The sequence below is a fragment of the Tachyglossus aculeatus genome, chromosome 1 (assembly GCF_015852505.1).
Source record: "Tachyglossus aculeatus isolate mTacAcu1 chromosome 1, mTacAcu1.pri, whole genome shotgun sequence".
NCBI lineage: Eukaryota > Metazoa > Chordata > Mammalia > Monotremata > Tachyglossidae > Tachyglossus > Tachyglossus aculeatus.
The window spans coordinates 94,555,349-94,578,967 of record NC_052066.1 but is presented as its reverse complement, the minus strand read 5'-3'; the positions used below and the strand labels follow the sequence as shown (position 1 = coordinate 94,578,967).

Sequence of the window (23,619 nt, the reverse complement as noted above, 5' to 3'; positions counted from 1 at the left end):
GAGTTGGGCACTTTTTCAAATGCTTTTAGAAGCAGTGTGGTGTAATGGGTAGAGCCTGAGCCCAAGGGTCAGAAGGATCTGGGTTCTAATCCTGACTCTGCCATTTAATAATTATGGCATTTGTTAAATGCTTATTATGTGCCAAGTAGAGCACTGTTCAAAGCATTGGAGCACTAGTGACTGCTGTGTGACCTTGGACAAGTCACTTAACTTTTCTGTGCCTCAGTTCCCTCAGCTGTTAAATGGGGACTAAGACTCTGAGCCCCATGTGGTATAGGGACGATGTCCAACCTGATTACCTTGTATCTTCCCAGCGTTTAGCACAGTGTCTGTCACTTAGGAAGCTCATAAGTACCATAGAAAAATGGCATTAATTCAGCCAGGGACCATGTAACATTTTGTTTTGTGAGTGTGTTGCTTTCAGGTTGTAGGAGTGACACATTGGAGGAGGCATTTCTCATGAGATGCTGAAATGAAAGAAAAGATGGAAGCACTGTGGATATCTGCGTTTGTTCATGGTGGGGACATGAAAAATCTGTGCCTTGCTAAAGGATGGAGGACCAAGGAGTGATTGGTCCTTAGGAGACCCCACCGGGGTGAAGAAACTTGGGGTGGGGGTCACCGGAAGGCCCAATCCCGCCCCCTCCTCACCAGCTCTGCAACTAAGGAGGTTTAAAGATTTAGACAATGGTTGAGTCGTCAAAGTCCTATAGCATTTTATCGGATTACCCAGGAGGAGTTTGCCAAACAACAAGATCACTGACCATAAAGGTGTTCTTCCTCTGTGGGACCTTCCTGGGCAGTTGTTACTTTTAACATGAGCCATGCACAAGGGCCATCCCGGGATCAGCCCAGTAATCAGTTCAGAACAGTAGTCGGTCTCCCAACAATGATAGCAATGAGTGACGAGGCCTACTGGGAAGACCACAGGGCTGGGAGTCAGAAGACCTAGGTTCTAATTCTGGCTCCAGCACTTGTCTACTGTGTTGCCTTGGGAAAGGCACTTAGCTGCACCTCAGTTACCTCATCTTTAAAATGGAGATAAAGACTGTGAGCCCCATGTGGAACATGGACAGTGTCCAACCTGATTAACTTGAATCTCCTCCAGTGCCTAGTCCAGTGCCTGACACATAGTAAGTGCTTATCTAATACCATTAAAAAACAAACAAAAAAGCGTGGATGCCTGGAGCGACTGTAATCCTCCAACATCATTCAAGTTCCTTTTCCCTCTGGCAACCCATAATGTCCAATAATTTATTTAGGCTCTCCTTGAACTTCTGGTATTTTATGTCTGCCCACCTTGGATAATGTACATAGAGTATTTCTCCCTGGAGTTGAAAGATGAATTAGAAAAGGAAGCTAATTTCCCCCCACTTTATGATGTACTGCTCCCTCTTCTTTCCCCTTAGATTTTTGATTATGATGAATTAGAAGCCATCTGCTGCTGTCGTGCCTGTTGTTAACAAGGCCAGAGCATTTCTCCAGGTGGCTTGTGCATTCCTAATGTGATTCTCTCCTTTGTTTAAGGAAGGAATGCTTGAAAGACATGAGTATTTGACGTGGATACTGGATGTTTTGGAAAAAATTAGACCAGTGGATGATGATCTACTAAAACTCTTGTTGCCACTAATGCTGCAGGTAGAGTACATCTTTAGAATCTTGAAATTGTGGATGGAAAAATGGATCATCTGATCAGACACAAAAGTCCAGAAGAGGCATATTTGCTATTGGATGGGTGTGACTAGAGGTGGAGAGGGGAAAAGTGAAAATAAATGAAAGCAGAGTTTCTGGTAATGGTCACAGTGATTGTCATCGAGTTGTTTTCAAGGAAAGCATTAGGTTCCCCAGGATTGTAATGGTGCCCTCTCTAACTAATTCCACCCTTTTCCTCCATTTCCCTGATCATAGGGTTAGTAAACCACAGTCTTCTGCCTGCAGCCAAGGCACTTGGAGTTTCACATGAAATAGATTTCCACAATCATCAATCACAGGGACTAGGAAGGACCCTACTGATATTCTTATACTCTGTCAAGTGCTTTGTACAGTGCTCAGTCTTCAACAAGTGCTCAATCAATACCACTGATTAATTGAGAGGAGGAGGTGTCTCCCCCACTAGACTATAAGCTCCTTGTGGGCAGGGAATGTGTCTGTTTATTGTTATATTGTACTCTCACAAGTGCGTAGTACAGTGTTTTGCATATGGTAAGTGCTCAGTAAATATGATTGAATGATTGAAGAGGTGCCCCGCCTGACTTAACATAAGCCCTGGGGTTAGGGGCCTGCATTTGTCCAAGATACAGCTAACTCTAAGTGCCATGTAGGGGATGTTTATCAGAAAAGAAGTGATCCTTGTGTCACTTGGAAAGGTTGAAATGCCTTCGAATGAATTGAGGGAGGCTTAAGCGTGAGATTATTGTGCTCTCTCTGTTTCAGTATTCCGAAGAATTTGTTCAGTCAGCCTACCTGTCTCGTCGCCTTGCTTTCTTTTGTGCCAGACGTCTTTCCTTGCTGCTGAGCGACAGTCCCACTCTCCTCACTGCACACTCACCTCATATGATGATCGGACCAAGCAACCCGCCCTTAGCAGCTCCGAGCCCGACCACCCCCGCCCCCGTAATGAGCCCGGTCCAGCTGGCCTGCTCGGATTTTCTCTCCTGCCCTCAGCACCGTCCACTGGTTTACGGACTGAGTTGTATGCTGCAGGTCTGTGGTTGGCAGTCTTCCCCAGCACGGCCGGCATCTCGGCCTCGGCTCTGGTGTTTCTCGGGTTCTGAGGGGATGGGGTTTTCCAAGGCAGCTGGGGTTTGGGAAGTGCTGCTTGGGATCCTGTCCGGAGAGGGTCCCGGCATTAAGCCGGCTGACTATAGAGTTGGGATTTTTCCCCACTTGGGCATCCTGTGGCTCCCTTTCATTTGAACTGGCAACCAATCACTCAAGGAATGATTGGATCCACTTCTTGTGACTTGAATGGAGGCAGTCGCTTCGGGTCCCACGTTCTGGGAGGTGAGACCCCCTTCTGAACCAGTGGTTGAGCTGGCGTCGTGTTTTCTGTCATTACCGGCTCAATCTGTGGCAGAGAGTGATTCAAGCTGCGGGACGACTGCTCCTTAATGCCCTCCTAACCTGTCCCCTGGCCACTGCAACCCAGCCAGCAGCAGGCAGGGTGGGTAGGGGTAGACAAGGTCAGCCATCCCTTCCCCCTCCCAGAAAAAGCTCTCCCTCAGTGAGCCCCTTCCAGGGCTGAACTGCAGCCCAGTCTTCTGCTGACAATCGGGGCTCTTTATTAGCTTTGCACCTCTCAAAATCTAGGGTGGAAATGCAAGCTTTAAAGACTTTCTATGACTCCTGTTAGCTCCCATCACTCTTCAGGAAATTACTTGCCTGTGAAATGCTAATTTGGAATGCACCAGCCTGGTCAATCTCTAGCCATTTAACCAGAAAGAAGTCTAGCTGCACTGGTTTCTTGATTACTTCCCCAACTTCCTCCAACTCCTTTCCCACCCCCCCCAATTCCCTTGCATACCGTAAGATTCTATAGAGCTGGTACATTCATTACAAACTGGAACATCGGTTTTCCAACTCTGGTCTATGGGCTACCAGTTAAGTTCCCAAAGCAGGAGCTTGTGGATATCCAGAATGGGGAGTCTAGTGTACTGTAATTTCCCAAGTGCTTAATGCAGTGCTCTGCACATAGTAAGCACTCAATAACATTCATTAGTTGATTAATGAAGATAAACTAAGAGGAAAGATTGGGCATCCACAATCCTGGCACTTCATTACCCATGGTGTTTTACAGGGAGATGAAATCCATTCTCTCATGCTCTCAGGCATGGCTAAATTCACTTGAAATTAAATAGAAGTTATTTTGGGGGGGTAGTTAATAGAAATTATTGACTGCAGAACGATGTTAGAACATTTCATTTAGTTGATTAGTCATGAGTGGCTGGCATTTCAATTTTCTTCAATCTAAAGAAAAACAGCACAGACTTTAAAATGCTGATTTTTTTCTTAGTGAGAAACATTGATCTCTTTTTAGTAGCTGTTGATGTGATCTTATGCTATTTAAAGTCATTCGAAAGGCCGATTAAACCTACCTGTTTGAAGACTTCATTTCCAGTTTAATAACTTAAAAAACAACATATTTTAATTGTATTTCTCACCCTCACATTTTGAGAAGTAAATAAGTGTTCAATGATTCCAGATTTGCCTCGAAGCAGAGAAAGAGCAGCGATTTTCCCCATGGAATTAAATCCCCTCTAGACCGTAATCTCCTTGGGGACAGGGAACATGTCTACCAACTGTGTTATATTGTACTCTCCCAAGTGGTTGGTACAGTGCTCTGCACACAGTAAGCACTCAATAAATGCGATTGAATGAATGATTGAATGAAAGGAGCACGTGCTTGTGTAGCAGTGGGGGCTCCCTTGATATCGATGTGACCCCTCCCATTTCAGGAACCTCCGTCTCTGCCACTTCTCTTCCTCCTACACCCTAGGGGCAGAGTTCCCAAGAAATGTTGCGGAGGCCTATTGCATGATAGGCCTCCGCATTAATACACTGCTCCGCATACAGTAGGCGCTCAATAAATATGATTGAATAAAGCGCATGAATGAACGACTGCGAGGCAAGGGCCGATCCTTCCCTTCCTAGAGCCGTTAATGGTTGTCGTTACAGTATTCTCTCACGGGCCCGTGCAACCTCTTTTTGTCCTTGTTGTTTCAGACTGTAACACTTTGTTGCCCAAGTGCCTTGGTGTGGAACTATTCCACAAATGAAAGCAAGAGCCTTAATCCGGGCTCGCCTCTGGATTTGCTCCAAGTCGCGCCGTCGAGCTTACCTATGCCAGGCGGAAACTCAACATTCAATCAGCAGGTAGGCTCTCCCTGGACAATGGAAATCATTCCAAAGCTATCGGCTCTGTAGTTCACCTCCCTTCAGAGTCTTACCTTTTGGCCTGTGGTTTGAGATTAGGGCCCTTGATCTGGTATAGCAAGTCCAGTCACAGCTGTTTGGACCCTGGTTGCATCTTACGGTAAGACATGGGCAATCTTTCCTAAGATATGGCTGCACTTTCAGATTGATTAAGAGGAGGCTGTTAGGTCCTTGTGTATAGGTATAGGCCTAGTGCTTGAAGTTTGCTTGCGGAGGTTCTAATTTTGATGTGTCTGGAATTTTGAGGGGGATTCAGGACCACGCCCAACCATGGCTTGCCCTCCTGCCCTACATTGATATTTGCCCCAACCCCACAGCACTTAAGTATATATCTTTAAATCAAATATAAAATAGTTATAATAATAATGATAATGGTATTTGTTAAGCCCTTACTCTGTGCCAGGCACTATACTAAGCTCAGGGGTGGATACAAGTAAATTGGGTTGGACATAGTCCCTGTCCCGCGTAGGGCTCACAGTCTTAATCCCCATTTTACAGAGGTGGTAACGGAGGCACAGAGAAGTGACATCACTTGCCCAAGGCCACACAGCAGACAAGTGGCAGAACTGGGATTAGAACCCATAACTTTTGACTCCCAGGCCCTGCTGTTTCTCTTTATATTCATATTAATGTCTCTTTCCCCCTTAGACTGTAAGCTCGTTATAGACAAGGAATGTGTCTGCTAATTCTGTTGTAGTGTACTCTCTCAAGCACTTAGTACAGTGCTCTTCACCCAGTAAGCACTCAGTAAATACCATGGTTTGATTGATTGTCCATCTGCGGGGGAGAAGTACCTGGGAGCCCATTTAAGATCCCAGCAAGAAAAACCTCTTTTGTTTTTCTCAAGTGTACTTTGAGATGACTTCAGACTGCCTCTTGGTAGGCCCAGGGCCCTGGGAAGAAGGAAGGAATTGTACTTTCCAAGTGCTTAGTACAGTGCTCTTCACACAGTAAGCGCTCAATAAATATGATTGAATGAATGAATGAAGGAGCAGGGTTCTCTGAGCTTGAGCTGGAATTCTCTTGTCCGGTCGTGGCTTGAGACCTGTCCTGGGGCTGATGCATGAGGAAAGAGTTAGTAACAGTCATTTGATCCTCAATAGTTGAGGTTTTCCAGGTGAGACAGATGCTCTTCCCCTCCCCCCCAGAATTCCCACACAGTCTAAACCTTCTTACTGGAGTGAACTTGCCCTTCTCTCCATGCCCTTGCTGGGAAATGAGTTGGGGAGTGAAGAAGTTCCTGCACAGCCCAAAAGTTTCCAGAGCGGATCTGGCCCAACCTGGCCTAGACCCTAGACCCTAGGGTCTGATCTGGCCAACATTGATCATCTCCTGAAGAGGGTTGGGACACATTTCTTGTGGGTGGGGTTCATAATAATAATAATAACAACAACAATAATAATAATAATAGTTGTGACATTTTTAAAGTGCTTACAGGGTGCCAAGCACTGTGCTAAATGTTGGAGTAGATACAAGATAATCAGATCAGACACAGTCCCTGTCCCACATGGGGCTCCAAAGAGCTCAGACTTGGGAGTCAGAGGGCATGGGTTCTAATCTCGGATCTACCACTTGTCAGCTGTGTGACATTGGGCAAGTCACTTAACTTCTCTATGCCTCAGTTACCTCATCTGTAAAATGGGGATTTAGACTGTGAGCCCCATATGGGACAACCTAATTACCTTGTATCCACCCCAGCTCTTAGAACAGTGCTTGGCACATAGTAAGTGCTTAACAAATGTCAGAATTATTATTAGTAGTATTATTAAAGGGGAGGGAGAACAGACACTGAATCCCCATTTTACAAATGAGGAAACTAAGACACAGTTTAGTGCAAGGTCACACAACAGACAAGTGGCAATATTCACCCCTCCCTTAGCCCCACAACACTTATGTACATATCTGTAATTAATTTATATTAGTGTCTGTATCCTCCTTTAGACTGTAAACTTGTTGTGGTGTGGGAATGTGTCTACCAACTCTGTTGCAGTGTACCCTCCCAATCACTTAGTACAGTGCTGTGCACACAGTGAGCACTGGAAATATGATTGATTGAAGTAGCAGAGCTGATATAAGAATTCACATCCACTGACTCCCAGGTGCAAGCACTTTCCATTAGGCCATGCTGGGGTTGCACATATATAGAGCATATGCACTATACCTTGATCTTGTCTATCTTACCGCTGACCTCTCGTCCATGTCATGCCTCTGACCTGGAATGCCCTCCCTCCTCATATCTGACAGACTGTTCATTCAGTTGTATTTATTGAGTGATTACTGTGTGCAGAGCACTGTACTAAGTGCTTGGTAGGGTACAATACAACAGTAAACAATGACTCCCTCACCACAACCACTTCAAAGCCTTATGGAAGGCACATCTTCTCCGAGAGGCCTTCCCTGACCAAGCCCTCTTTTCCTTTTCTTCCACTCCCCTCTGTGTTACCCTGACTTGCTCCCTTTATTCATCCCCACAGAACGTATGTACATATCTGTAATTTATTTATATTAATGCCTATTCCCCCTCTAGACTGTAATCTCATTGTGGGCAGGGAATGTGTCTGTTTATTTTTATATTGTACACTCCCAAGCACTTAGTACAGAGCTCTGCACACAGCAAGTGCTCAATAAATGCGATTGACTGAGTGGCTGATATTGTCCATTATGTGTTTATGCTTCATGCATGTGTGGCAGCATTTCAGCTGCTGCATCAGAACCCTCCAGACCCCAAATGAGGGAAATGCAGGTCACCGGGAAGCAGTGTGGCCTAGTGGGAGAGACCCACGGGCCTGGGAGTCTGAAGGACCTGAATTCTAATTTCAGCTCTGCCACTTGTCTGCTTTGTGGCCTTGGGCAAGTCACTTTACTTTTCTGGGCCTCAATTACCTCATCTATAAAATGGAGATTAAGACTTTGAGTGATGTGTGTGATATGGACTGTGTCCAACTTGATTACTTTGTACCTACCCTAGCACTTAGAACAGTGCCTGGCACATAGTAAGCACTTAACAAATACCATAACCCACCACCCTCAAACGCAGACATGCCCACGCGTGCACGCACCCTCCCCCCCTCCCCCCCAATTTCAACCCAACCTTTGTCTACCTGGGTTGTCCAGGTCTGATCTACCTGGGTTTCTGGGTGGATAAATCCAGCCCGATCTCCTACGGGGACCCAGCCGCTAGCTGCAAAACTATGATCATGGTTCTTGGGGATTACCTTCCAGCAGCCTTGGAGAGGTATTCATTGTGGTACTTCAATAATTGCTATGGCTTTATAGATGAATGCCAGATTATTTGGATTAAAGGATTATGAATTTGAATCATAGCATTGTGATTAAAGCTTTCAGAATGAGATTTCTGGTCTTTGCCAGACAATTTTCTTAAGTTGGAGAAAGCTTAATAGCTGTTTCCACCCATATAACCTTAGTTAGGAACATGTACATTGAAACATTTAGCAGAGCATAATGTGTTCAGGGAAAAATTTTTGCTCCTACAATGCCTCTTTGAGGTGGAATTTTAGTTTTTAAAACGGACATTTGTGTATTTCTGTGGAGCTGGTAGACATTAAAATAAAAACCCACTCCACACCCTGAGCAGTCGGCTACCTTTTCCAAATGTGGGGAATGTTTTAGAGCGCTGTAGGATGTCCTATTCACACAGAGAAGGAAGTCGTGTCTGAGGTGAAAATTGTAATTTTTCAAGCCCCAGCTAATTAGCAGGACTCCTCTTTCAGGTTCGGGCAAAAATCTACGAGGTTGAACAGCAGATCAAACAAAGGGGTCGTGCAGTGGAGGTGCGGTGGTCTTTTGACAAGTGCCAGGAGACAACAGCAGGTACCAAAAGTAACACAGTGAAATGAATTCTTAATGTTCTTGAATATCGGGTTTAGGGGACCGGAGCTTGGGTTTTATGCATCATTTTCCTGTGAATGGATAGACTTCCTAAGTCGTCCCCGATGAAGCTGAAGAATGGGAATTTGATTTAGCAGAGGGCCTTTTGTGTTTCAGTCTGAGGGTTCATCTCTGTCAACTGGGGTTTGTTGAAAATTTCTGATGTGCCCTTCTGCTGGGGAAACATTTGCTCGGTGGTGTTTTCCTTCATTGGGTGCATGCTTTACTTCTCTTTCTGGACCTAGGGGTCACCATCAGTCGTGTATTGCACACGCTGGAAGTTTTGGATCGTCATTGTTTTGACCGATCGGATTCCAGCAATTCAATGGAGACTCTTTATCACAAGATTTTCTGGGCAAACCAAAACAAAGATAACCAGGAGGTAAGGGATATTTTTCTTCCCTCTTCCCTTCCTATGCGTTCTCCATTATCTTCTCCCCTTCTAGACCTTAAGCTCCTTGTGTGCAGGGAATGGGTCTACCAACTCTGTTGTATTCTGCCAAGCGCAGCATACAGTAAGTGTGTTAAATAGGTTTGTTTGCTCTTTCCAGTTTGCCCTAAGTGTTTTTGAGTTATGAAATTCTGAGCTGCGAGATTTTGACTCTTTTGAGGTGATAACATTGTGAGACAAATGATCCTTTATTACTAAAATAATGCTTTCAAACTGGGGCTCTGGGGTGTTTGACTAGATTGAATCACATTACCTGACTGTTTCATAAGAAAGTGTATCACAATTCTTAGTAGTGAAAAGTGGAAGAAACATTTACAGTATTCCTGCCCTTTGAATATCTGTTCAGGGTGTTATACTATATTTTGGGCTCCTTAGGAAAAGAAGGTCAAAGTGAAAAGACTTCTAGATGGACATTTTGTTGGAATTTAGCCATTCTATTTCTTTTGTTCTTGTGTCATGAAAAGTTAACTGTACATTGCTGAGATTGACCATGTCTACTCTCCATGAAGCAAGGTGAAAAATAATAATTGTGGTATGGATTATGAGAAGCAGTGTGACCTAGTGACCTAGTGGATAGTGCAAGGGCTTGGGAGGCAGAGGACCTGGGTTCCAATCCTGGCTCTGCCACTTGTTTGCTCTGTGGCCTTGGGTGAGTCACTTATCAATCAATCAATCAATCAATCAATCGTATTTATTGAGCGCTTACTATGTGTAGAGCACTGTACTAAGCGCTTGGGAAGTACAAATTGGCATCACATAGAGACAGTCCCTACCCAACAGTGGGCTCACAGTCTAAAAGGGGGAGACAGAGAACAGAACCAAACATACCAACAAAATAAAATAAGTAGGATAGAAATGTACAAGTAAAATAAATAAATAAATAAATAAATAGAGTAATAAATATGTACAACCATATATACATATATACAGGTGCTGTGGGGAAGGGAAGGCGGTAAGACGGGGGGATGGAGAGGGGGACGAGGGGGGAGAGGAAAGAAGGGGCTCAGTCTGGGAAGGCCTCCTGGAGGAGGTGAGCTCTCAGCAGGGCCTTGAAGGGAGGAAGAGAGCTAGCTTGGCGGATGGGCAGAGGGAGGGCATTCCAGGCCCGGGGGATGACGTGGGTCGGGGGTCGATGGCGGGACAGGCGAGAGCGAGGTACAGTGAGGTACACTTATTTCTTTTTGTCTGTTAACTCATCTGAAAATGGGGATTAAGACTGTGAACCATATGTAGGCCAGGGACTATGTCCAACCCAGTTATCTTGTATCTACCCTAGCACTTAGTATAGTGCCTGGCACATAGTTAGCACTTAACAAATACCATAAAAACAAAACAAAACTGCACTATGTGCCAGCAGTGGGTTAGCTATAAGTTACTCAAGTCAAACACAGTCCCCTGTCCTACATGGGGCTCTCAGCCTAAGTAGTAGGTTCATTCAGCAGCGTTGTTTAATGGAAAGAACAGGGCTTGGGAGTCAGAGGTCGTGGGTTCTAATTCCGGCTCTACCACTTGTCAGCTATGTGATTTTGGGCAAGTCACTTATCTTCTCTGTGCCCTCAGTTACTTCATCTATAAAATGGGGATTAAGACTGTGAGCCCCATGTGGGACAACCTGATAACCTTGTATCTACCCCAGTGCTTAGAACAGTGCATGGCACATAGTAAGCACTTAACAAATACCATTATTATTATTATTATTACTATTATTATTATTATTTACTGATCGCTTACTGTATACTAAGCACTTGGGAGAGCACAGTATAATAATAAACAGACACATTTCCTGCCCACAACAAGTTTACAGTGATAACAGGTATTGAACCCCCAATTTACAGGTGAGGAAATTGAAGTACTGAGAAATGAAATTACTTGCCCAAAGTCATACAGCAGGTAAATTGCAGAGCTGAAATTAGAACCCAGGTTTTCTGACTCCAAAGCCCATGCTCTTTCCACTAGGCTATGCTGCTTCTCAAGATACCTGATAGGCAGAGTCCCTGGGCACTCAAGATTTTTAAATAGGAGCAAGGTATTTGGAGGAATTCATTGCATGAAAAATGTACCAATTGTTACCTATATCACAGGAAAGCGTGGAGGAACCTGCTCTTCCCTCCTGCTTAAGAAGGGAATTGTGCCCCCTGCTCTTGATTCCATCTACCAGTTCATTCATTCATTCATTCATTCATTCATTCAATCGTGTTTATTGAGCACTTACTGTGTGCAGAACACTGTACTAAGCGCTTGGGAAGTACAAGTCGGCAACATATAGAGATGGTCCCTGCCCAACAACAGGCTCACGGTCTAGAAAGGGGAGATAGACAACAAAACAAAGCATCTAGACAAGTGTTGCTTCCTCCTGTCCATTTATGTCCCACCACCACTCTCCCCACCTTGAAAGCATTATCGAGGTCACATCTCCTCTGAGAGGCCTTCCCCGATTAAGCCCCCTTTTCTCAAGCTCCCTCTCCATTCTGTATCATCTAGGCACTTGGATTTGTGACCTTTGGGCATTTGATATTCACCTTAGCCCTCAACCCCACAACACTTATGTGCATATCTTTAAATTATTTATTATACATTGTTCATATTATTGTCTGTCTCCCCCTCTAGACTGCAAACTTGCTGTAGGCAGGGAACTTGTCTGCCCACTCTGTTGCATTGTACTCTCCCAAGCCATTAGTACAGTGCTCGGCCCCCAGCAAGCCTTCGATCAATACCATGGTTGATTGATTGATTACTGTCATCACTGTCATTGACTGAGTCCTACTGTAAGCAGAGCTCAAGGGATCTGCAGGCAGAATATACATTCATTCAGTCCTATTTGTTAAGCGCTTACTGTGTGCAGAATACTGAACTAAGTGCTTGAGAAAGAACAGTACAATAAACAGTGAAAATCCCTACCTACAGTGAGCTAGCCAGGGGAGAGACAAACATCAATACGAATAAATAAAATTACAGATATAGACATAAGTGCTGTAGGGTGAGGGAAGAGCAAAGAGAGCAAGTTAGGGTGATGCATAAAGGAGTGAAAGATGAGGAAAAATGGGGCTTAGTCTGGGAAGGCCTCTTGGAGGTGATGTGCCTTCAATAAGGCTTTGAAGCAGGGGAGAGTAATTGTCTGTCAGATTTGAGGAGGGAGGGCGTTTCAGGCCAGAGGTCTCACCTCCACAACATGGCCAAGATCTACCCTTTCCTCTCCATCCAAACTGCTACCTTGCTGGTTCAATCTCTTATCCTATCCGACTGGATTACTACATCAGCCTCCTCTGTGATCTTCCATCCTCCTGTTTCTCCCCACTTCGGTCTATACTTCACGCTGATGCCTGGATTATCTTTGTACAGAAACGCTCTGGGCATATTACTCCCCTCCTCAAAAATCTCCAGTGGATGTCTCTCAAACTACGAATCAGGCAAAAACTCCTCACTCTCGGCTTCAAGGCTCTCCATCACCTCGCACCCTCCTACCTCACCTCCCTTCTCTCCTTCTACAGCCCAGCCCGCACCCTCCACTCCCCTGACACTAACCTGCTCACTGTGCCTCATTCTTGCCTGTCCTGCTGTCGACTCTCGACCTTCATCCTTCTCCTGGCCGGGAATGCCCTCTCTCCATATCTGCCAAGGTAGCTCTCTTCCTCCCTTCAAAGCCCTACTGAGCTCACCTCCTCCAGGAAGCCTTCCCAGACTGAGCCCTCTTTTTCCTCTCCTCCTCCCATCCTCCCCACCCTACCTCCTTCCCCTCCCCACAGCACTTGTATATATTTGTACAGATTTATTACTCTATTTTACTTGTACATATTTACTATTCTATTTATTTTGTTAATAATCAATCAATCAATCGTATTTATTGAGCGCTTACTATGTGCAGAGCACTGTACTAAGCGCTTGGGAAGTACAAATTGGCAACACATAGAGACAGTCCCTACCCAACAGTGGGCTCACAGTCTAAAAGGGGAAGACAGAGAACAAAACCAAACATACCAACAAAATAAAATAAATAGAATAGAAATGTACAAGCAAAATAAATAAATAAATAAATAAATAGAGTAATAAATAATGTGCATCTAGCTTTATTTCTATTTATTCTGATCATGTAACACCTGTCCACATGTTTTGTTTTGTTGTCTCTTTCCCCCTTCTAGACTGTGAGCCCATTGTTGGGTAGGGACCATCTCTATATGTTGCCGACTTGTACTTCCCAAGCACTTAGTACCGTGCTCTGCACACAGTAAGTGCTCAATAAATACGACCGACTGAATGAATGATGTGATCAGGAGTCGGCAGCAATACAGGCGAGATCAGGCACAATGAGAAGGGTAGCACCAGAGGAGTGAAGTATGCGGGCTGGGTTGTAGAAGGAGAGAAGTGAGGTAGGAGGGGGCAAGGTGATGGAGTGGTTTAAAGACAATGGTGAGGAGTTTTTGTTTGAAACTGTGAGCTCGTCTCTAGACTGTGAGCCCGTTGGGGGGTAGGGACCATCTCTATATGTTGCCAACTTGTACTTCCCAAGCGCTTAGTACAGTGCTCTGCACACAGTAAGTGTTCAATAAATACGATTGAATGAAATGTTGCCAACTTGTACTTCCCAAGCACTTAGTACAGTGCTCTGCACACAGTAAGCGCTCAATAAATACGATTGAATAAATTAATGATACGGAGGTGGATAGGCAACCACTGGAGACTTTTGAGGAGAGATGTGACATGTCCCGAACGTTTTTGTAAAAAGATGATCCAGGCAGTGACGTGAAGTATGGATTGGAATGGGGAGAGACAGGAGTTTGGGAGGTCAGCAAGGAGGCTGATGCAGTAATCCAGGCGGGATAGGATGAGTGCTTGTATTAACATACAGCACTTTGAATGGTGAGGAAAGGACAGATTTTACATCTAAGGGAAGAATGGTAGGTTCTTGGGGGAGCATGATAGAGGTAAAATAATCAATCCCTGCTCCCATGGAGTTATAGTCTAATGGGAGAGAGGGAGGGGAGTGATGGGGAGGGGATGGAAAGGAGGAGCTGGATCAAAGGCCAACACTGATAGAGATCAGTGTCTTCCCCCTTCCCATCCCTCTGCTCCCCAGCCTTAGAGGTGTGAGCAGGCAGTGCTTTTCCAGTTGAACATGGGCCACAGTGAGGCGGCACCTCCCTTCCTGCTGGGAGTTGCCAGCAGAAGACAGGAGTTCCTCCCCCTCCTTCAGGAGTGCTATGGTGAGGGTTCTGGGCACACGTGTTCTTGCTCTCCCCAACCCGACCAGGATCCTATCTTTTCCTGTCCTGTGGTCACCCACAGGTTTTGACTCTACCTCTCATGGCAGAGAGATGCAGGGAGAATCTTCTGGGTTCGGTGTATTGGGCGTCTGAGACCTTCACTCCCCTCAGCAGCCCCAGGCCTCCCTTCTTCCCCCAAGGCTGGGAGAAGCTCCTGGGCATACGGGAGCTCCCAGAGGTGCTGATCACTTTCCACGGAAGGGTGGAAAGTCCTTTCCCAAGCGAGATGGAGTAAGGCTCCCCTGGTCCCAGCGGTGCAGGGTGGGTGGTCCAGGCAGTCTAGATCTAGCTCCATCTGGGGCCTCCTGCCTTGGGGGCCTCTAGAGTGTGTATCCTGGGTCTGTGGCCTTCTGAGGGCAAGGGTCACCTGCACAGCCCAGAGCCGGGAAGACCCTGGGTATGCCCTCCAACCTTCTCCCTGCCCCCCCCCGCCCCCTCCCCCCCCCCGTCAACAATGAGCTGGGAAGAGCTTAGCAGCCCCGCAAACACTGCTATGGCAGGTAATAATAATAATAATGGCATTTATTAAGTGCTTACTATGTGCAAAGCCCTGTTCTATGCACTGGAAAGATTACAAGGTGATCAGGTTGTCCCACAGGGGGGCTCACAGTCTTAATCCCCATTTTACAGATGAGGTAACTGAGGCACAGAGAAGTTAAGTGACTTGCCCGAAGTCACACAGCTGACAATTGGTGGAGTCGGGATTTGAGCCCATGACCTCTGACTTCAAAGCCCGTGCTCTTTCCACTGAGCCACGTTACTTCTCCTAGGTAGTGGCATCGTGCATTATGGGTGTTTGGTGGGGGCTCCTCTTAACCCAAGGCCATGGGCACCATTTATAAATGCCTACACCTCAGCACCCTCCCCGCCAACCGGAGAGCCACATTTTGGATCCAGATATGGTTCCTGAACCATAGGTTACTAGCCCCTGTTCCTGAAAGAACTTGTGCTAAGGGAAAATGGCATTTAGAGAAGAAGAATTAAGAAGTAGGTGTTTTGAAGGTTCCACCATGACACATTTTTTCATGCCCATTTCCTATATTCTGGGCAGCAGATTATAAGGTATCTGGTATATATGTATATATGTTTGTACATATTTATTACTCTATTTATTTATTTATTTATTTTATTTGTACATATCTATTCTATTTTATTTTGTTAGTATGTTTGGTGTTGTTCTCTGTCTCCCCCTTTTAGACTGTGAGCCCACTGTTGGGTAGGGACTGTCTCTATATGTTGCCAATTTGTACTTCCCAAGTGCTTAGTACAGTGCTCTGCACATAGTAAGTGCTCAATAAATACGATTGATGATGATGATGATGATGATAAGGTCACTGAGGGCAGGGATCATATCCACCAAATCTGTTGTATTTTCCCAAGCATTTAAGACAGTGTTCTGCTTGCAGTAATCCCTCAATAAACATTGTTAATTGATTGACAGTGATCTCCACACAGTTTGCTGGAGGCCCACCACAATTAATCAGGGGTATTTACTGAGTACTTACTGTGTGCAGAGCAATCAATCTTATCTATTGGAACATTTTACTAAGTGCTTGGGAAAGTTCAGTTCAGTAGGTTGTAGAAATGTTCCCAGCCTACAGTGACCACAGAGACTGTAAATTGTGCTCATTGTTGTTTTATTGTAAATACTGTAAAGTTTCAGACACAAAGGAACACAAAGTTCTGTTAGGGAGGGCGGAGGTGAAGGTTGGGAAGTGGAAGAGCAACATGCCTTAACCAACATGTTGCACATGAGCAAAACAATTTCCTTCTCCAAATCTACCTGTGTCATCTTATGGATCTCATTCAATATTGGTGGACTCTCCATGAGAAGATGTCCTAGAGGCAAGAGGAGTTGCGTGCTTGTGTAGCAGGAGGCTAGATAGGGGCTGGTGAGGTGGGTTTGCAAGTCATGTTGTTTGTAAATTCCTTGAGGATAGGATTGGAATTTACCAACTGTATTGTACTCTCCCAAGTGCTTAGTACAGTGCTTGGCCCACATTAAGCTCTTAATAAATAGTGTTGATTGATTTAATTGGTAGTTGATACCAGGCAAAGGATGGATATCCCAAGAGAAGAGAAGCAGCATGGCTTAGTGGAAAGAGCATGGACTTGGGAGTCAGAGGTCGAGGGTTCTAATCCCAGTTCCGCCACTTAGCTGTGTGACTTTGGGCAGGTCAGTTAACGTCTCTGTGCCTCAGTTCCCTCATCTGTAAAATGGGGATTAAGACTGTGAGCCCCAAGTGGGACAACCTGATTACTCTGTATCAACCCCAGTGCTTAGAACAGTGCCTGTCACGTTGTAAGTGCTTAACAAATACCATCATCATCATCATCAAAAGAGTCAGTTTGGAGTGAGTTTAGAGAAGCAGCATGGCTTAGTGGATAGAGCATAGAACTGGGAGTTGTAAATGCGGCTCCACCACATGTTTGCTGTGTGACTGTGGGTGAGTCAGATAATTTTTCAGGGTCTCAGTTACCTCATCTGTAAAATAGGAATTAAGACTGAGAGCTCCATGAGGGACAGGGACTGTGTCCAACCTGATTAACTTGTATCTACCCCAGCACTTAGAACAGTGCTTGGCACATAGTAAGCGCTTAACAAGTACCAAAATTACCCTTGCCCTTCTAGACTGTGAGTTCTTTGTTGGGTAGGGACCTTCTCTATGTGTTGCCGACTTGTGCTTCCCAAGCTCTTAGTACAGTGCTCTGCACACAGTAAGTGATCAATAAATATTATTGAATGAATGAATAATTACTAATTATTACTTATAGTGAGAAAAGTAAGACACCCAGCATCTTGATGGATTCCCAAGTTTAGAGAGGGAATATGGAAAAAGCCAGGAAAAAATAATGCACAACCATTATGTTTGTGGGTACTTGAGGTGGTCGGGGTTCAGAATCAACATTCCTAGATTCCATGCAGCAGAACTGAATTCATTCATTGAACTGAATTCATTGGAGAAGCAGCATGGCTCAGTGGAAAGAGCATGGGCTTTGGAGTCAGAGGTCATGGGTTCAAATCCCTGCTCCACCACTTGTCAGCTGTGTGACTTTGGGCAAGTCACTTCTCTGTGCCTCAGTTACCTCATCTGTAAAAAATGAGGATTAAGACTGTGAGCCCCCCGTGGGACAACCTGATCACCTTGTAACCTCATCAGCGCTTAGAATAGTGCTTTGCATGTAGTAAGCACTTAATAAATGCTATCGTTATTATTATTATTATTCACTCAATCGTATTTATTGAGCACTTACTGTGTGCAGAGCACTGTGCTAAGCGCTTGGAAAGTACAGTTCAGCAACCAATAGAGCCAATCCCTGTTCAACAACAGGCTCACTCAATCACCAAACCTACTTCATTAAAGAGAATTATTTAGTCACAAGTGAATGAAAAGGGTGGAGGCAGCTGAGTGTAGTGTGCTCCGTTCTCTTGACACAGGCCGACCTGTGCTCCATTCTCTTGACACTCTGCCGACCTAACTCAGAGCGAAATCCAGCAGTTTCCACCTCCTGTCCCCTCCCTGTACTTGCTTGGAACGTCTGTACAAACAGCTAAGCCACTAGATGGCAGCTTGTAATTAGAGTTGCATTGCCAGATCCTTCTCTCCCCAAGTACTGGACCGGCCACACTCCAGGAAATTAATTGATGGGAATAGATCACCTATTTGGTATGCTGTTTGACAGTATCCCGAATTTTGTCTTGCATTATTCTTTAAGGATTTTTGTCTTACGTCTTTGAGGGAGAAATGTATACAACTTCTAAGTTGTAGACTCTTAGCAGTGACCTGACATAGAGTTTTTGTGTATTTCTTTCTTTTCCGTTCAACATCCCTGCCATTTGTGAAGTTTGCCAGACTTTGGGGAAAACATAATGGCTTATAATCACAGGGTCAAGATGCTTCACAGTGCTGCTAAAATGATATTTTACACATGATATTTTCAATTAACTTTGTCTAGATTGTGGAACCTTCACCTTAGATTGTTGGTTTCTTTTGAAAACTGGAAAGGGAGAGTAATTGAACACAGGTTAGTTTTAGTATCTTTTCCCCATTAAGTTAATAAGGTGGAAATCTAATATCTCGGTGGCATAAAGCTTAGATGTATGTCTTTCTTTTCCATTGGATGTCTGTCAGTTTTATCTCTTCGGTTGGAAAGTAGTTGGGTCATATAAACACTTGGTTGCTTTCATAGAATATCTAAAGTTTTTTAAACTCTTTTTTGAGATGTTTAGTAGTGATACGAATAGTCAAAGCACTGTGTCGAAAGTGAGCTGTGTGGTTGCACATTTTCTTTCTCAGGAACAAATGAAGCCTCACTTCCTCCAAAGATACATCTCCCTTTCATCATCATCATCAATCGTATTTATTGAGCGCTTACTATGTGCAGAGCACTGTACTAAGCGCTTGGGAAGTACAAATTGGCAACATATAGAGACAGTCCCTACCCAACAGTGGGCTCACAGTCTAAAAGGGGGAGACAGAGAACAAAACCAAACATACTAACAAAATAAAATAAATAGAATAGATATGTACAAGTAAAATAAATAAATAAATAGAGTAATAAATATGTACAAACATATATACAGGTATACATATATATACAAATATATACATATATATTTGTGTTTTCAAATTTGACTGGGTGTCTAGCCAGCCTTCCAGCAGAGGCACTAAAAAGTAGACTCTTTTGGGACAACTTTTACAGTTTCCTGACTTCTGCCATTACTACTCTTTATGCTTTTACCTCCTCTTTCCCTTCGGTTCTCTGTGATATTGCCAATGGGATGTTCAGTTGTAAAAGAAAAACCCTGAACACTCAAGGTGCAAGAGGACGTCAGGGATGTTTGAATCTCAGGGACATTTACCCTGTCTGCACTGTATCTGTCCTTGTTACATTCTCACTCTAGCTTTCTAGTGAAGGATTCATTTATCATATGGAAACAGTGTAAGTGAAAGAACACGGTGACATTGCTTGGCTCTCCCAGGACATGGTCATGTCTTCATCTTTACATCTCCAACTCTACCTCACCTCCACAGAACTTATGAACATGTCCCTAAACTTGATTGCCTTTCTTTTTTAGTGTCTCTCCTACTGTGAGCTCATTGAGTGTAGAGATCCTGTCTGTTTAGGCTATTGTACTCTCCCAAGTTCCTAGTACAGTGCTCTACACACTTGAAATGCTCAATAAATGTGATTAGATTGATTAATTCAGAGCCCTTTCCTCCCATTCAACTGATTCTGAAAATTAAGAGAAGAAAATTGGGAAGGGGTCAAAGTGGCAGTCCCATTTTTTAAAGATAATTTAAATGCATAAAGGAGGAATCTGCTCAGATGTCCTGAAGCAGATCATACCTTTGTAACAAATCAAGGCTGCACCGCCAAACCGGGAGGCTCAGCAGCAGGTATGCATGTTTGCATAAAATCGCTAAAATCCACCCTTTCCTCCAGCCATACTGCTACCACATTAATCCGGTCACTTATTCATTCATTTAAGTATATTCATTGAGCACTTACTGTGTGCAGGGCATTGTACTAAGCGCTTGGAAAGTACAGTTCAACAATAGAGACAATCCCTGCCCACACGGAGCTTTCATTTTCACACTATCGTTCATTCTCAGTCTCTTTTGCAGGCTCCTCCTCCCCTTCCCATCCCCTTACTGTGGGGGTTCCCCAAGGTTCAGTGCTTGGTCCCCTTCTGTTCTCAGCCTACACGCACTTCCTTGGTGACCTCATTCGCTCCCACGGCTTCAACTATCATCTCTATGCTGATGACACCCAGATCTACATCTCTGCCCCTGCTCTCTCCCCCTCTCTCCAGGCTCGCATCTCTTCCTGCCTTCAGGACATCTCCATCTGGATGTCTGCCCACCACCTAAAACTCAACATGTCCAAGACTGAACTCCTTGTCTTCCCTCCCAAGCCCTGCCCTCTCCCTGACTTTCCCATCTCTGTTGACGGCACTACCATCCTTCCCGTCTCACAAGCCCGCAACCTTGGTGTCATCCTCGACTCCGCTCTCTGATTCACCCCTCACATCCAAGCTGTCATCAAAACCTGCCAGTCTCAGCTCTGCAACATTGCCAAGATCCGCCCTTTCCTCTCCATCCATACTGCTACCCTTCTCGTTCAAGCTCTCATCTTATCCCGTCTGGACTACTGCATCAGCCTTCTCTCTGATCTCCCATCCTCGTGTCTCTCCCCACTTCAATCCATACTTCATGCTGCTGTCCGGATTGTCTTTGTCCAGAAACACTCTGGGCATGTTACTCCCCTCCTCAAAAATCTCCAGTAGCTACCAATCAATCTGCGCATCAGGCAGAAACTTCTCACCCTGGGCTTCAAGGCTCTCCATCACCTTGCCCCCCTCCTACCTCACCTCCCTTCTCTCCTTCTACAGCCCACCCCGCACCCTCCGCTCCTCTGCCACTAATCTCCTCACCGTGCCTCGTTCTCGCCTGTCCCGCCATCGACCCCCGGCCCACATCATCCCCTGGGCCTGGAATGCCCTCCCTCTGCCCATCCACCAAGCTAGCTTTCTTCCTCCCTTCAAGGCCCTACTGAGAGCTCACCTCCTCCAGGAGGCCTTCCCAGACTGAGCCCCTTCCTTCCTCTCCCCCTCATCCCCTTCTCCATCCCCACCATCTTACCTCTTTCTGTTCCCCACAGCACCTGTATATATGTATATATGTTTGTACATATTTATTACTCTATTTATTTATTTATTTTACTTGTCTATTCTATTTTATTTTGTTAGTATGTTTGGTTTTGTTCTCTGTCTCCACCTTCTAGACTGTGAGCCCACTGTTGGGTAGGGACTGTCTCTATATGTTGCCAACTTGTACTTCCCAAGTGCTTAGTACAGTGCTCTGCACACAGTAAGCGCTCAATAAATATGATTGATTGATTGATTCCCACCTTGATTACTGTATTAGCCCGCTTGCTGACCTGCCTGACTCCTGTTTTTCCCCACTCCATTCCATACTTTACTCTGCTGCCTGGATCATTTTTCTACAAAAATGTTCGGGCCATGTTCCCTCATGCCTCAAGAAACTCCAATTGTTGGTTGCTCATCTATCTCCACATCAAACAGAAACTCCTCACCATTGGTTTTAAAGCACTCAATTACCTTGTCCCCTACTACCGATCCACACTACTCTACTACTACAACCCAGCCTGCACACTTAGCTCCTCTAAGGCTAACCTTCTCACCGTACGTCTATCTTGTGGCCGACTTCTTGCCCATGGCCTGCCTCTGTCCTGGAACACCCTCCCTCCTTATATCTGACAGGCAATTACTCTCCCCACCTTCAAAGCACGTCTCTTCCGAGAGGCCTTTCCTGTCTAAGCCCTCCTTTTCTCTTCTCCTTCTCCCTTCTGCATTGCTGTACTTGTTCCTTTTATTCATCCCCTCCTCCCAGCCCCACAACACTTACGTATATATTTGCAATTTATTTATATTGATGTTTGTCTCTCCCTCTAGACTGTAATCTCATTTTGGGCAAAGACAAAGGGAATGTCTTTGTTAATTGTTATATTGTACTCTCCCAAGTGCTGTTTTTTTTAAAGTTGCTAACTGACCTAGTTGAGTGATGTGAAAGCGGACTTGAATTGGACATCTCCCTGGCCCTGCAGCCATAGAGGACTGAACAGCTAGGCTGAGATCCAGTCAGGAAGATGTGGAGTCTGTTTAGTCTAATTAAGATTCGTTGTACCTTATATAACCTACTTCAGATTTGTTGTTTTCATCATATATGAGGATTTCCAGGAGAGGGGCTCCTGCAGGAATCTGAGGTCCCCAAAACTGGGGCAGCGGGGCCTAACTGAAGGGCTGTGAAGTAAGAGAAAGGACAACATCTGGAGAGCAGTGAAGCAGTTTCAGAAGGTCTTCATTTTGGTAGCTGGGGAGGAGTTTAGTTTTCACTTCTCCCTCTGATGCCTCATGAAGCAAGTTACTTACCAAGTAACTCCAAAGGTCGGGGGAGCTGCAGCAGGTGATCATAGAGAGATATTTGTGTATTTTCGGAAACTACAAAAAATGTTGACATCACTTTGCTCTCTGTAGCATATCCACCACCTGAGAAGCAGTTCACTTATCCACCATGATTGAACTCTTAACTGCTCTGTGGGTAGCAGAGGACCTAGCAGTTGCCAATGTGAACACCGTGTGGGCTCCGTGATATCAGAGGCCGATGGATGTTAGAGGCTGGCGGCCATGTTCTGTGGTCGAGTGCACTGGGGCTCCATTTGGGGATCATAAACTTTGTCCTTACTCTACGTCATTCAGTTCATTCAGTCGTATTGAGTACTTACTCTGTGCAAAGCACTGTACTAAACTCTTGGGAGAATACAGTGTAACAATAAGCACACATTCCTTGCCCACAATGAGCTAATAGCATCTGGTTACCTTATCATGTTCATCTACACTCTCTGCTACTCTCCCATCCTTCCCAGCAGTATCCTTAGAGGAACTCTCCTCCCTCCTCTCAAGTGCTACTCTGGCCACCTGTGCTTCTGACCCCATTCCCTCTCATCTCATGAAATCTCTCGCTCCGTCCCTTCTCCCCTCCTTAACTTCCATCTTCAACCGCTCACTCTCCACTGGTTCCTTCCCCTCTGCCTTCAAACATGCCCATGTCTCTCCCATCCTAAAAAAACCCTCTTTTGACCCCACCTCACCTTCTAGTTATTGCCCCATCTCCCTCCTACCATTCCTTTCCAAACTCCTTGAACGAGTCGTCTACACACGCTGCCTAGAATTCCTCAACAGCAACTCTCTCCTCGACCCCCTCCAGTCTGGCTTCCATCCCCTACATTCCACAGAAACCGCCCTCTCAAAGGTCACCAATGACCTCCTGCTTGCCAAATCCAACGGCTCCTACTCTATCCTAATCCTCCTCGACCTCTCAGCTGCCTTCAACACTGTGGACCACCCCCTTCTCCTCAACACGCTATCCAACCTTGGCTTCACAGACTCCGTCCTCTCCTGGTTCTCCTCTTATCTCTCCGGTCGTTCATTCTCAGTCTCTTTTGCAGGCTCCTCCTCCCCCTCCCATCCCCTTACTGTGCGAGTTCCTCAAGGTTCAGTTCTTG

The 23,619-nt window shown here is 45.2% G+C and overlaps 1 protein-coding gene across 2 annotated transcripts in view; it reads left to right on the top strand.

Annotated features, from left to right (window-relative positions):
• The window catches only part of MED12L (mediator complex subunit 12L), a 535,097-nt gene that overhangs the window by 72,648 nt on the left and 438,830 nt on the right, over window positions 1-23,619 (top strand). For both annotated transcript variants that reach the window (XM_038751768.1, XM_038750921.1), the window contains 5 exons: window positions 1,528-1,638; window positions 2,434-2,703; window positions 4,723-4,872; window positions 8,664-8,763; window positions 9,066-9,202. In XM_038751768.1, the coding sequence (XP_038607696.1) occupies window positions 1,528-1,638; window positions 2,434-2,703; window positions 4,723-4,872; window positions 8,664-8,763; window positions 9,066-9,202 (768 nt within the window). The remainder of the gene's footprint in view (window positions 1-1,527; window positions 1,639-2,433; window positions 2,704-4,722; window positions 4,873-8,663; window positions 8,764-9,065; window positions 9,203-23,619) is intronic.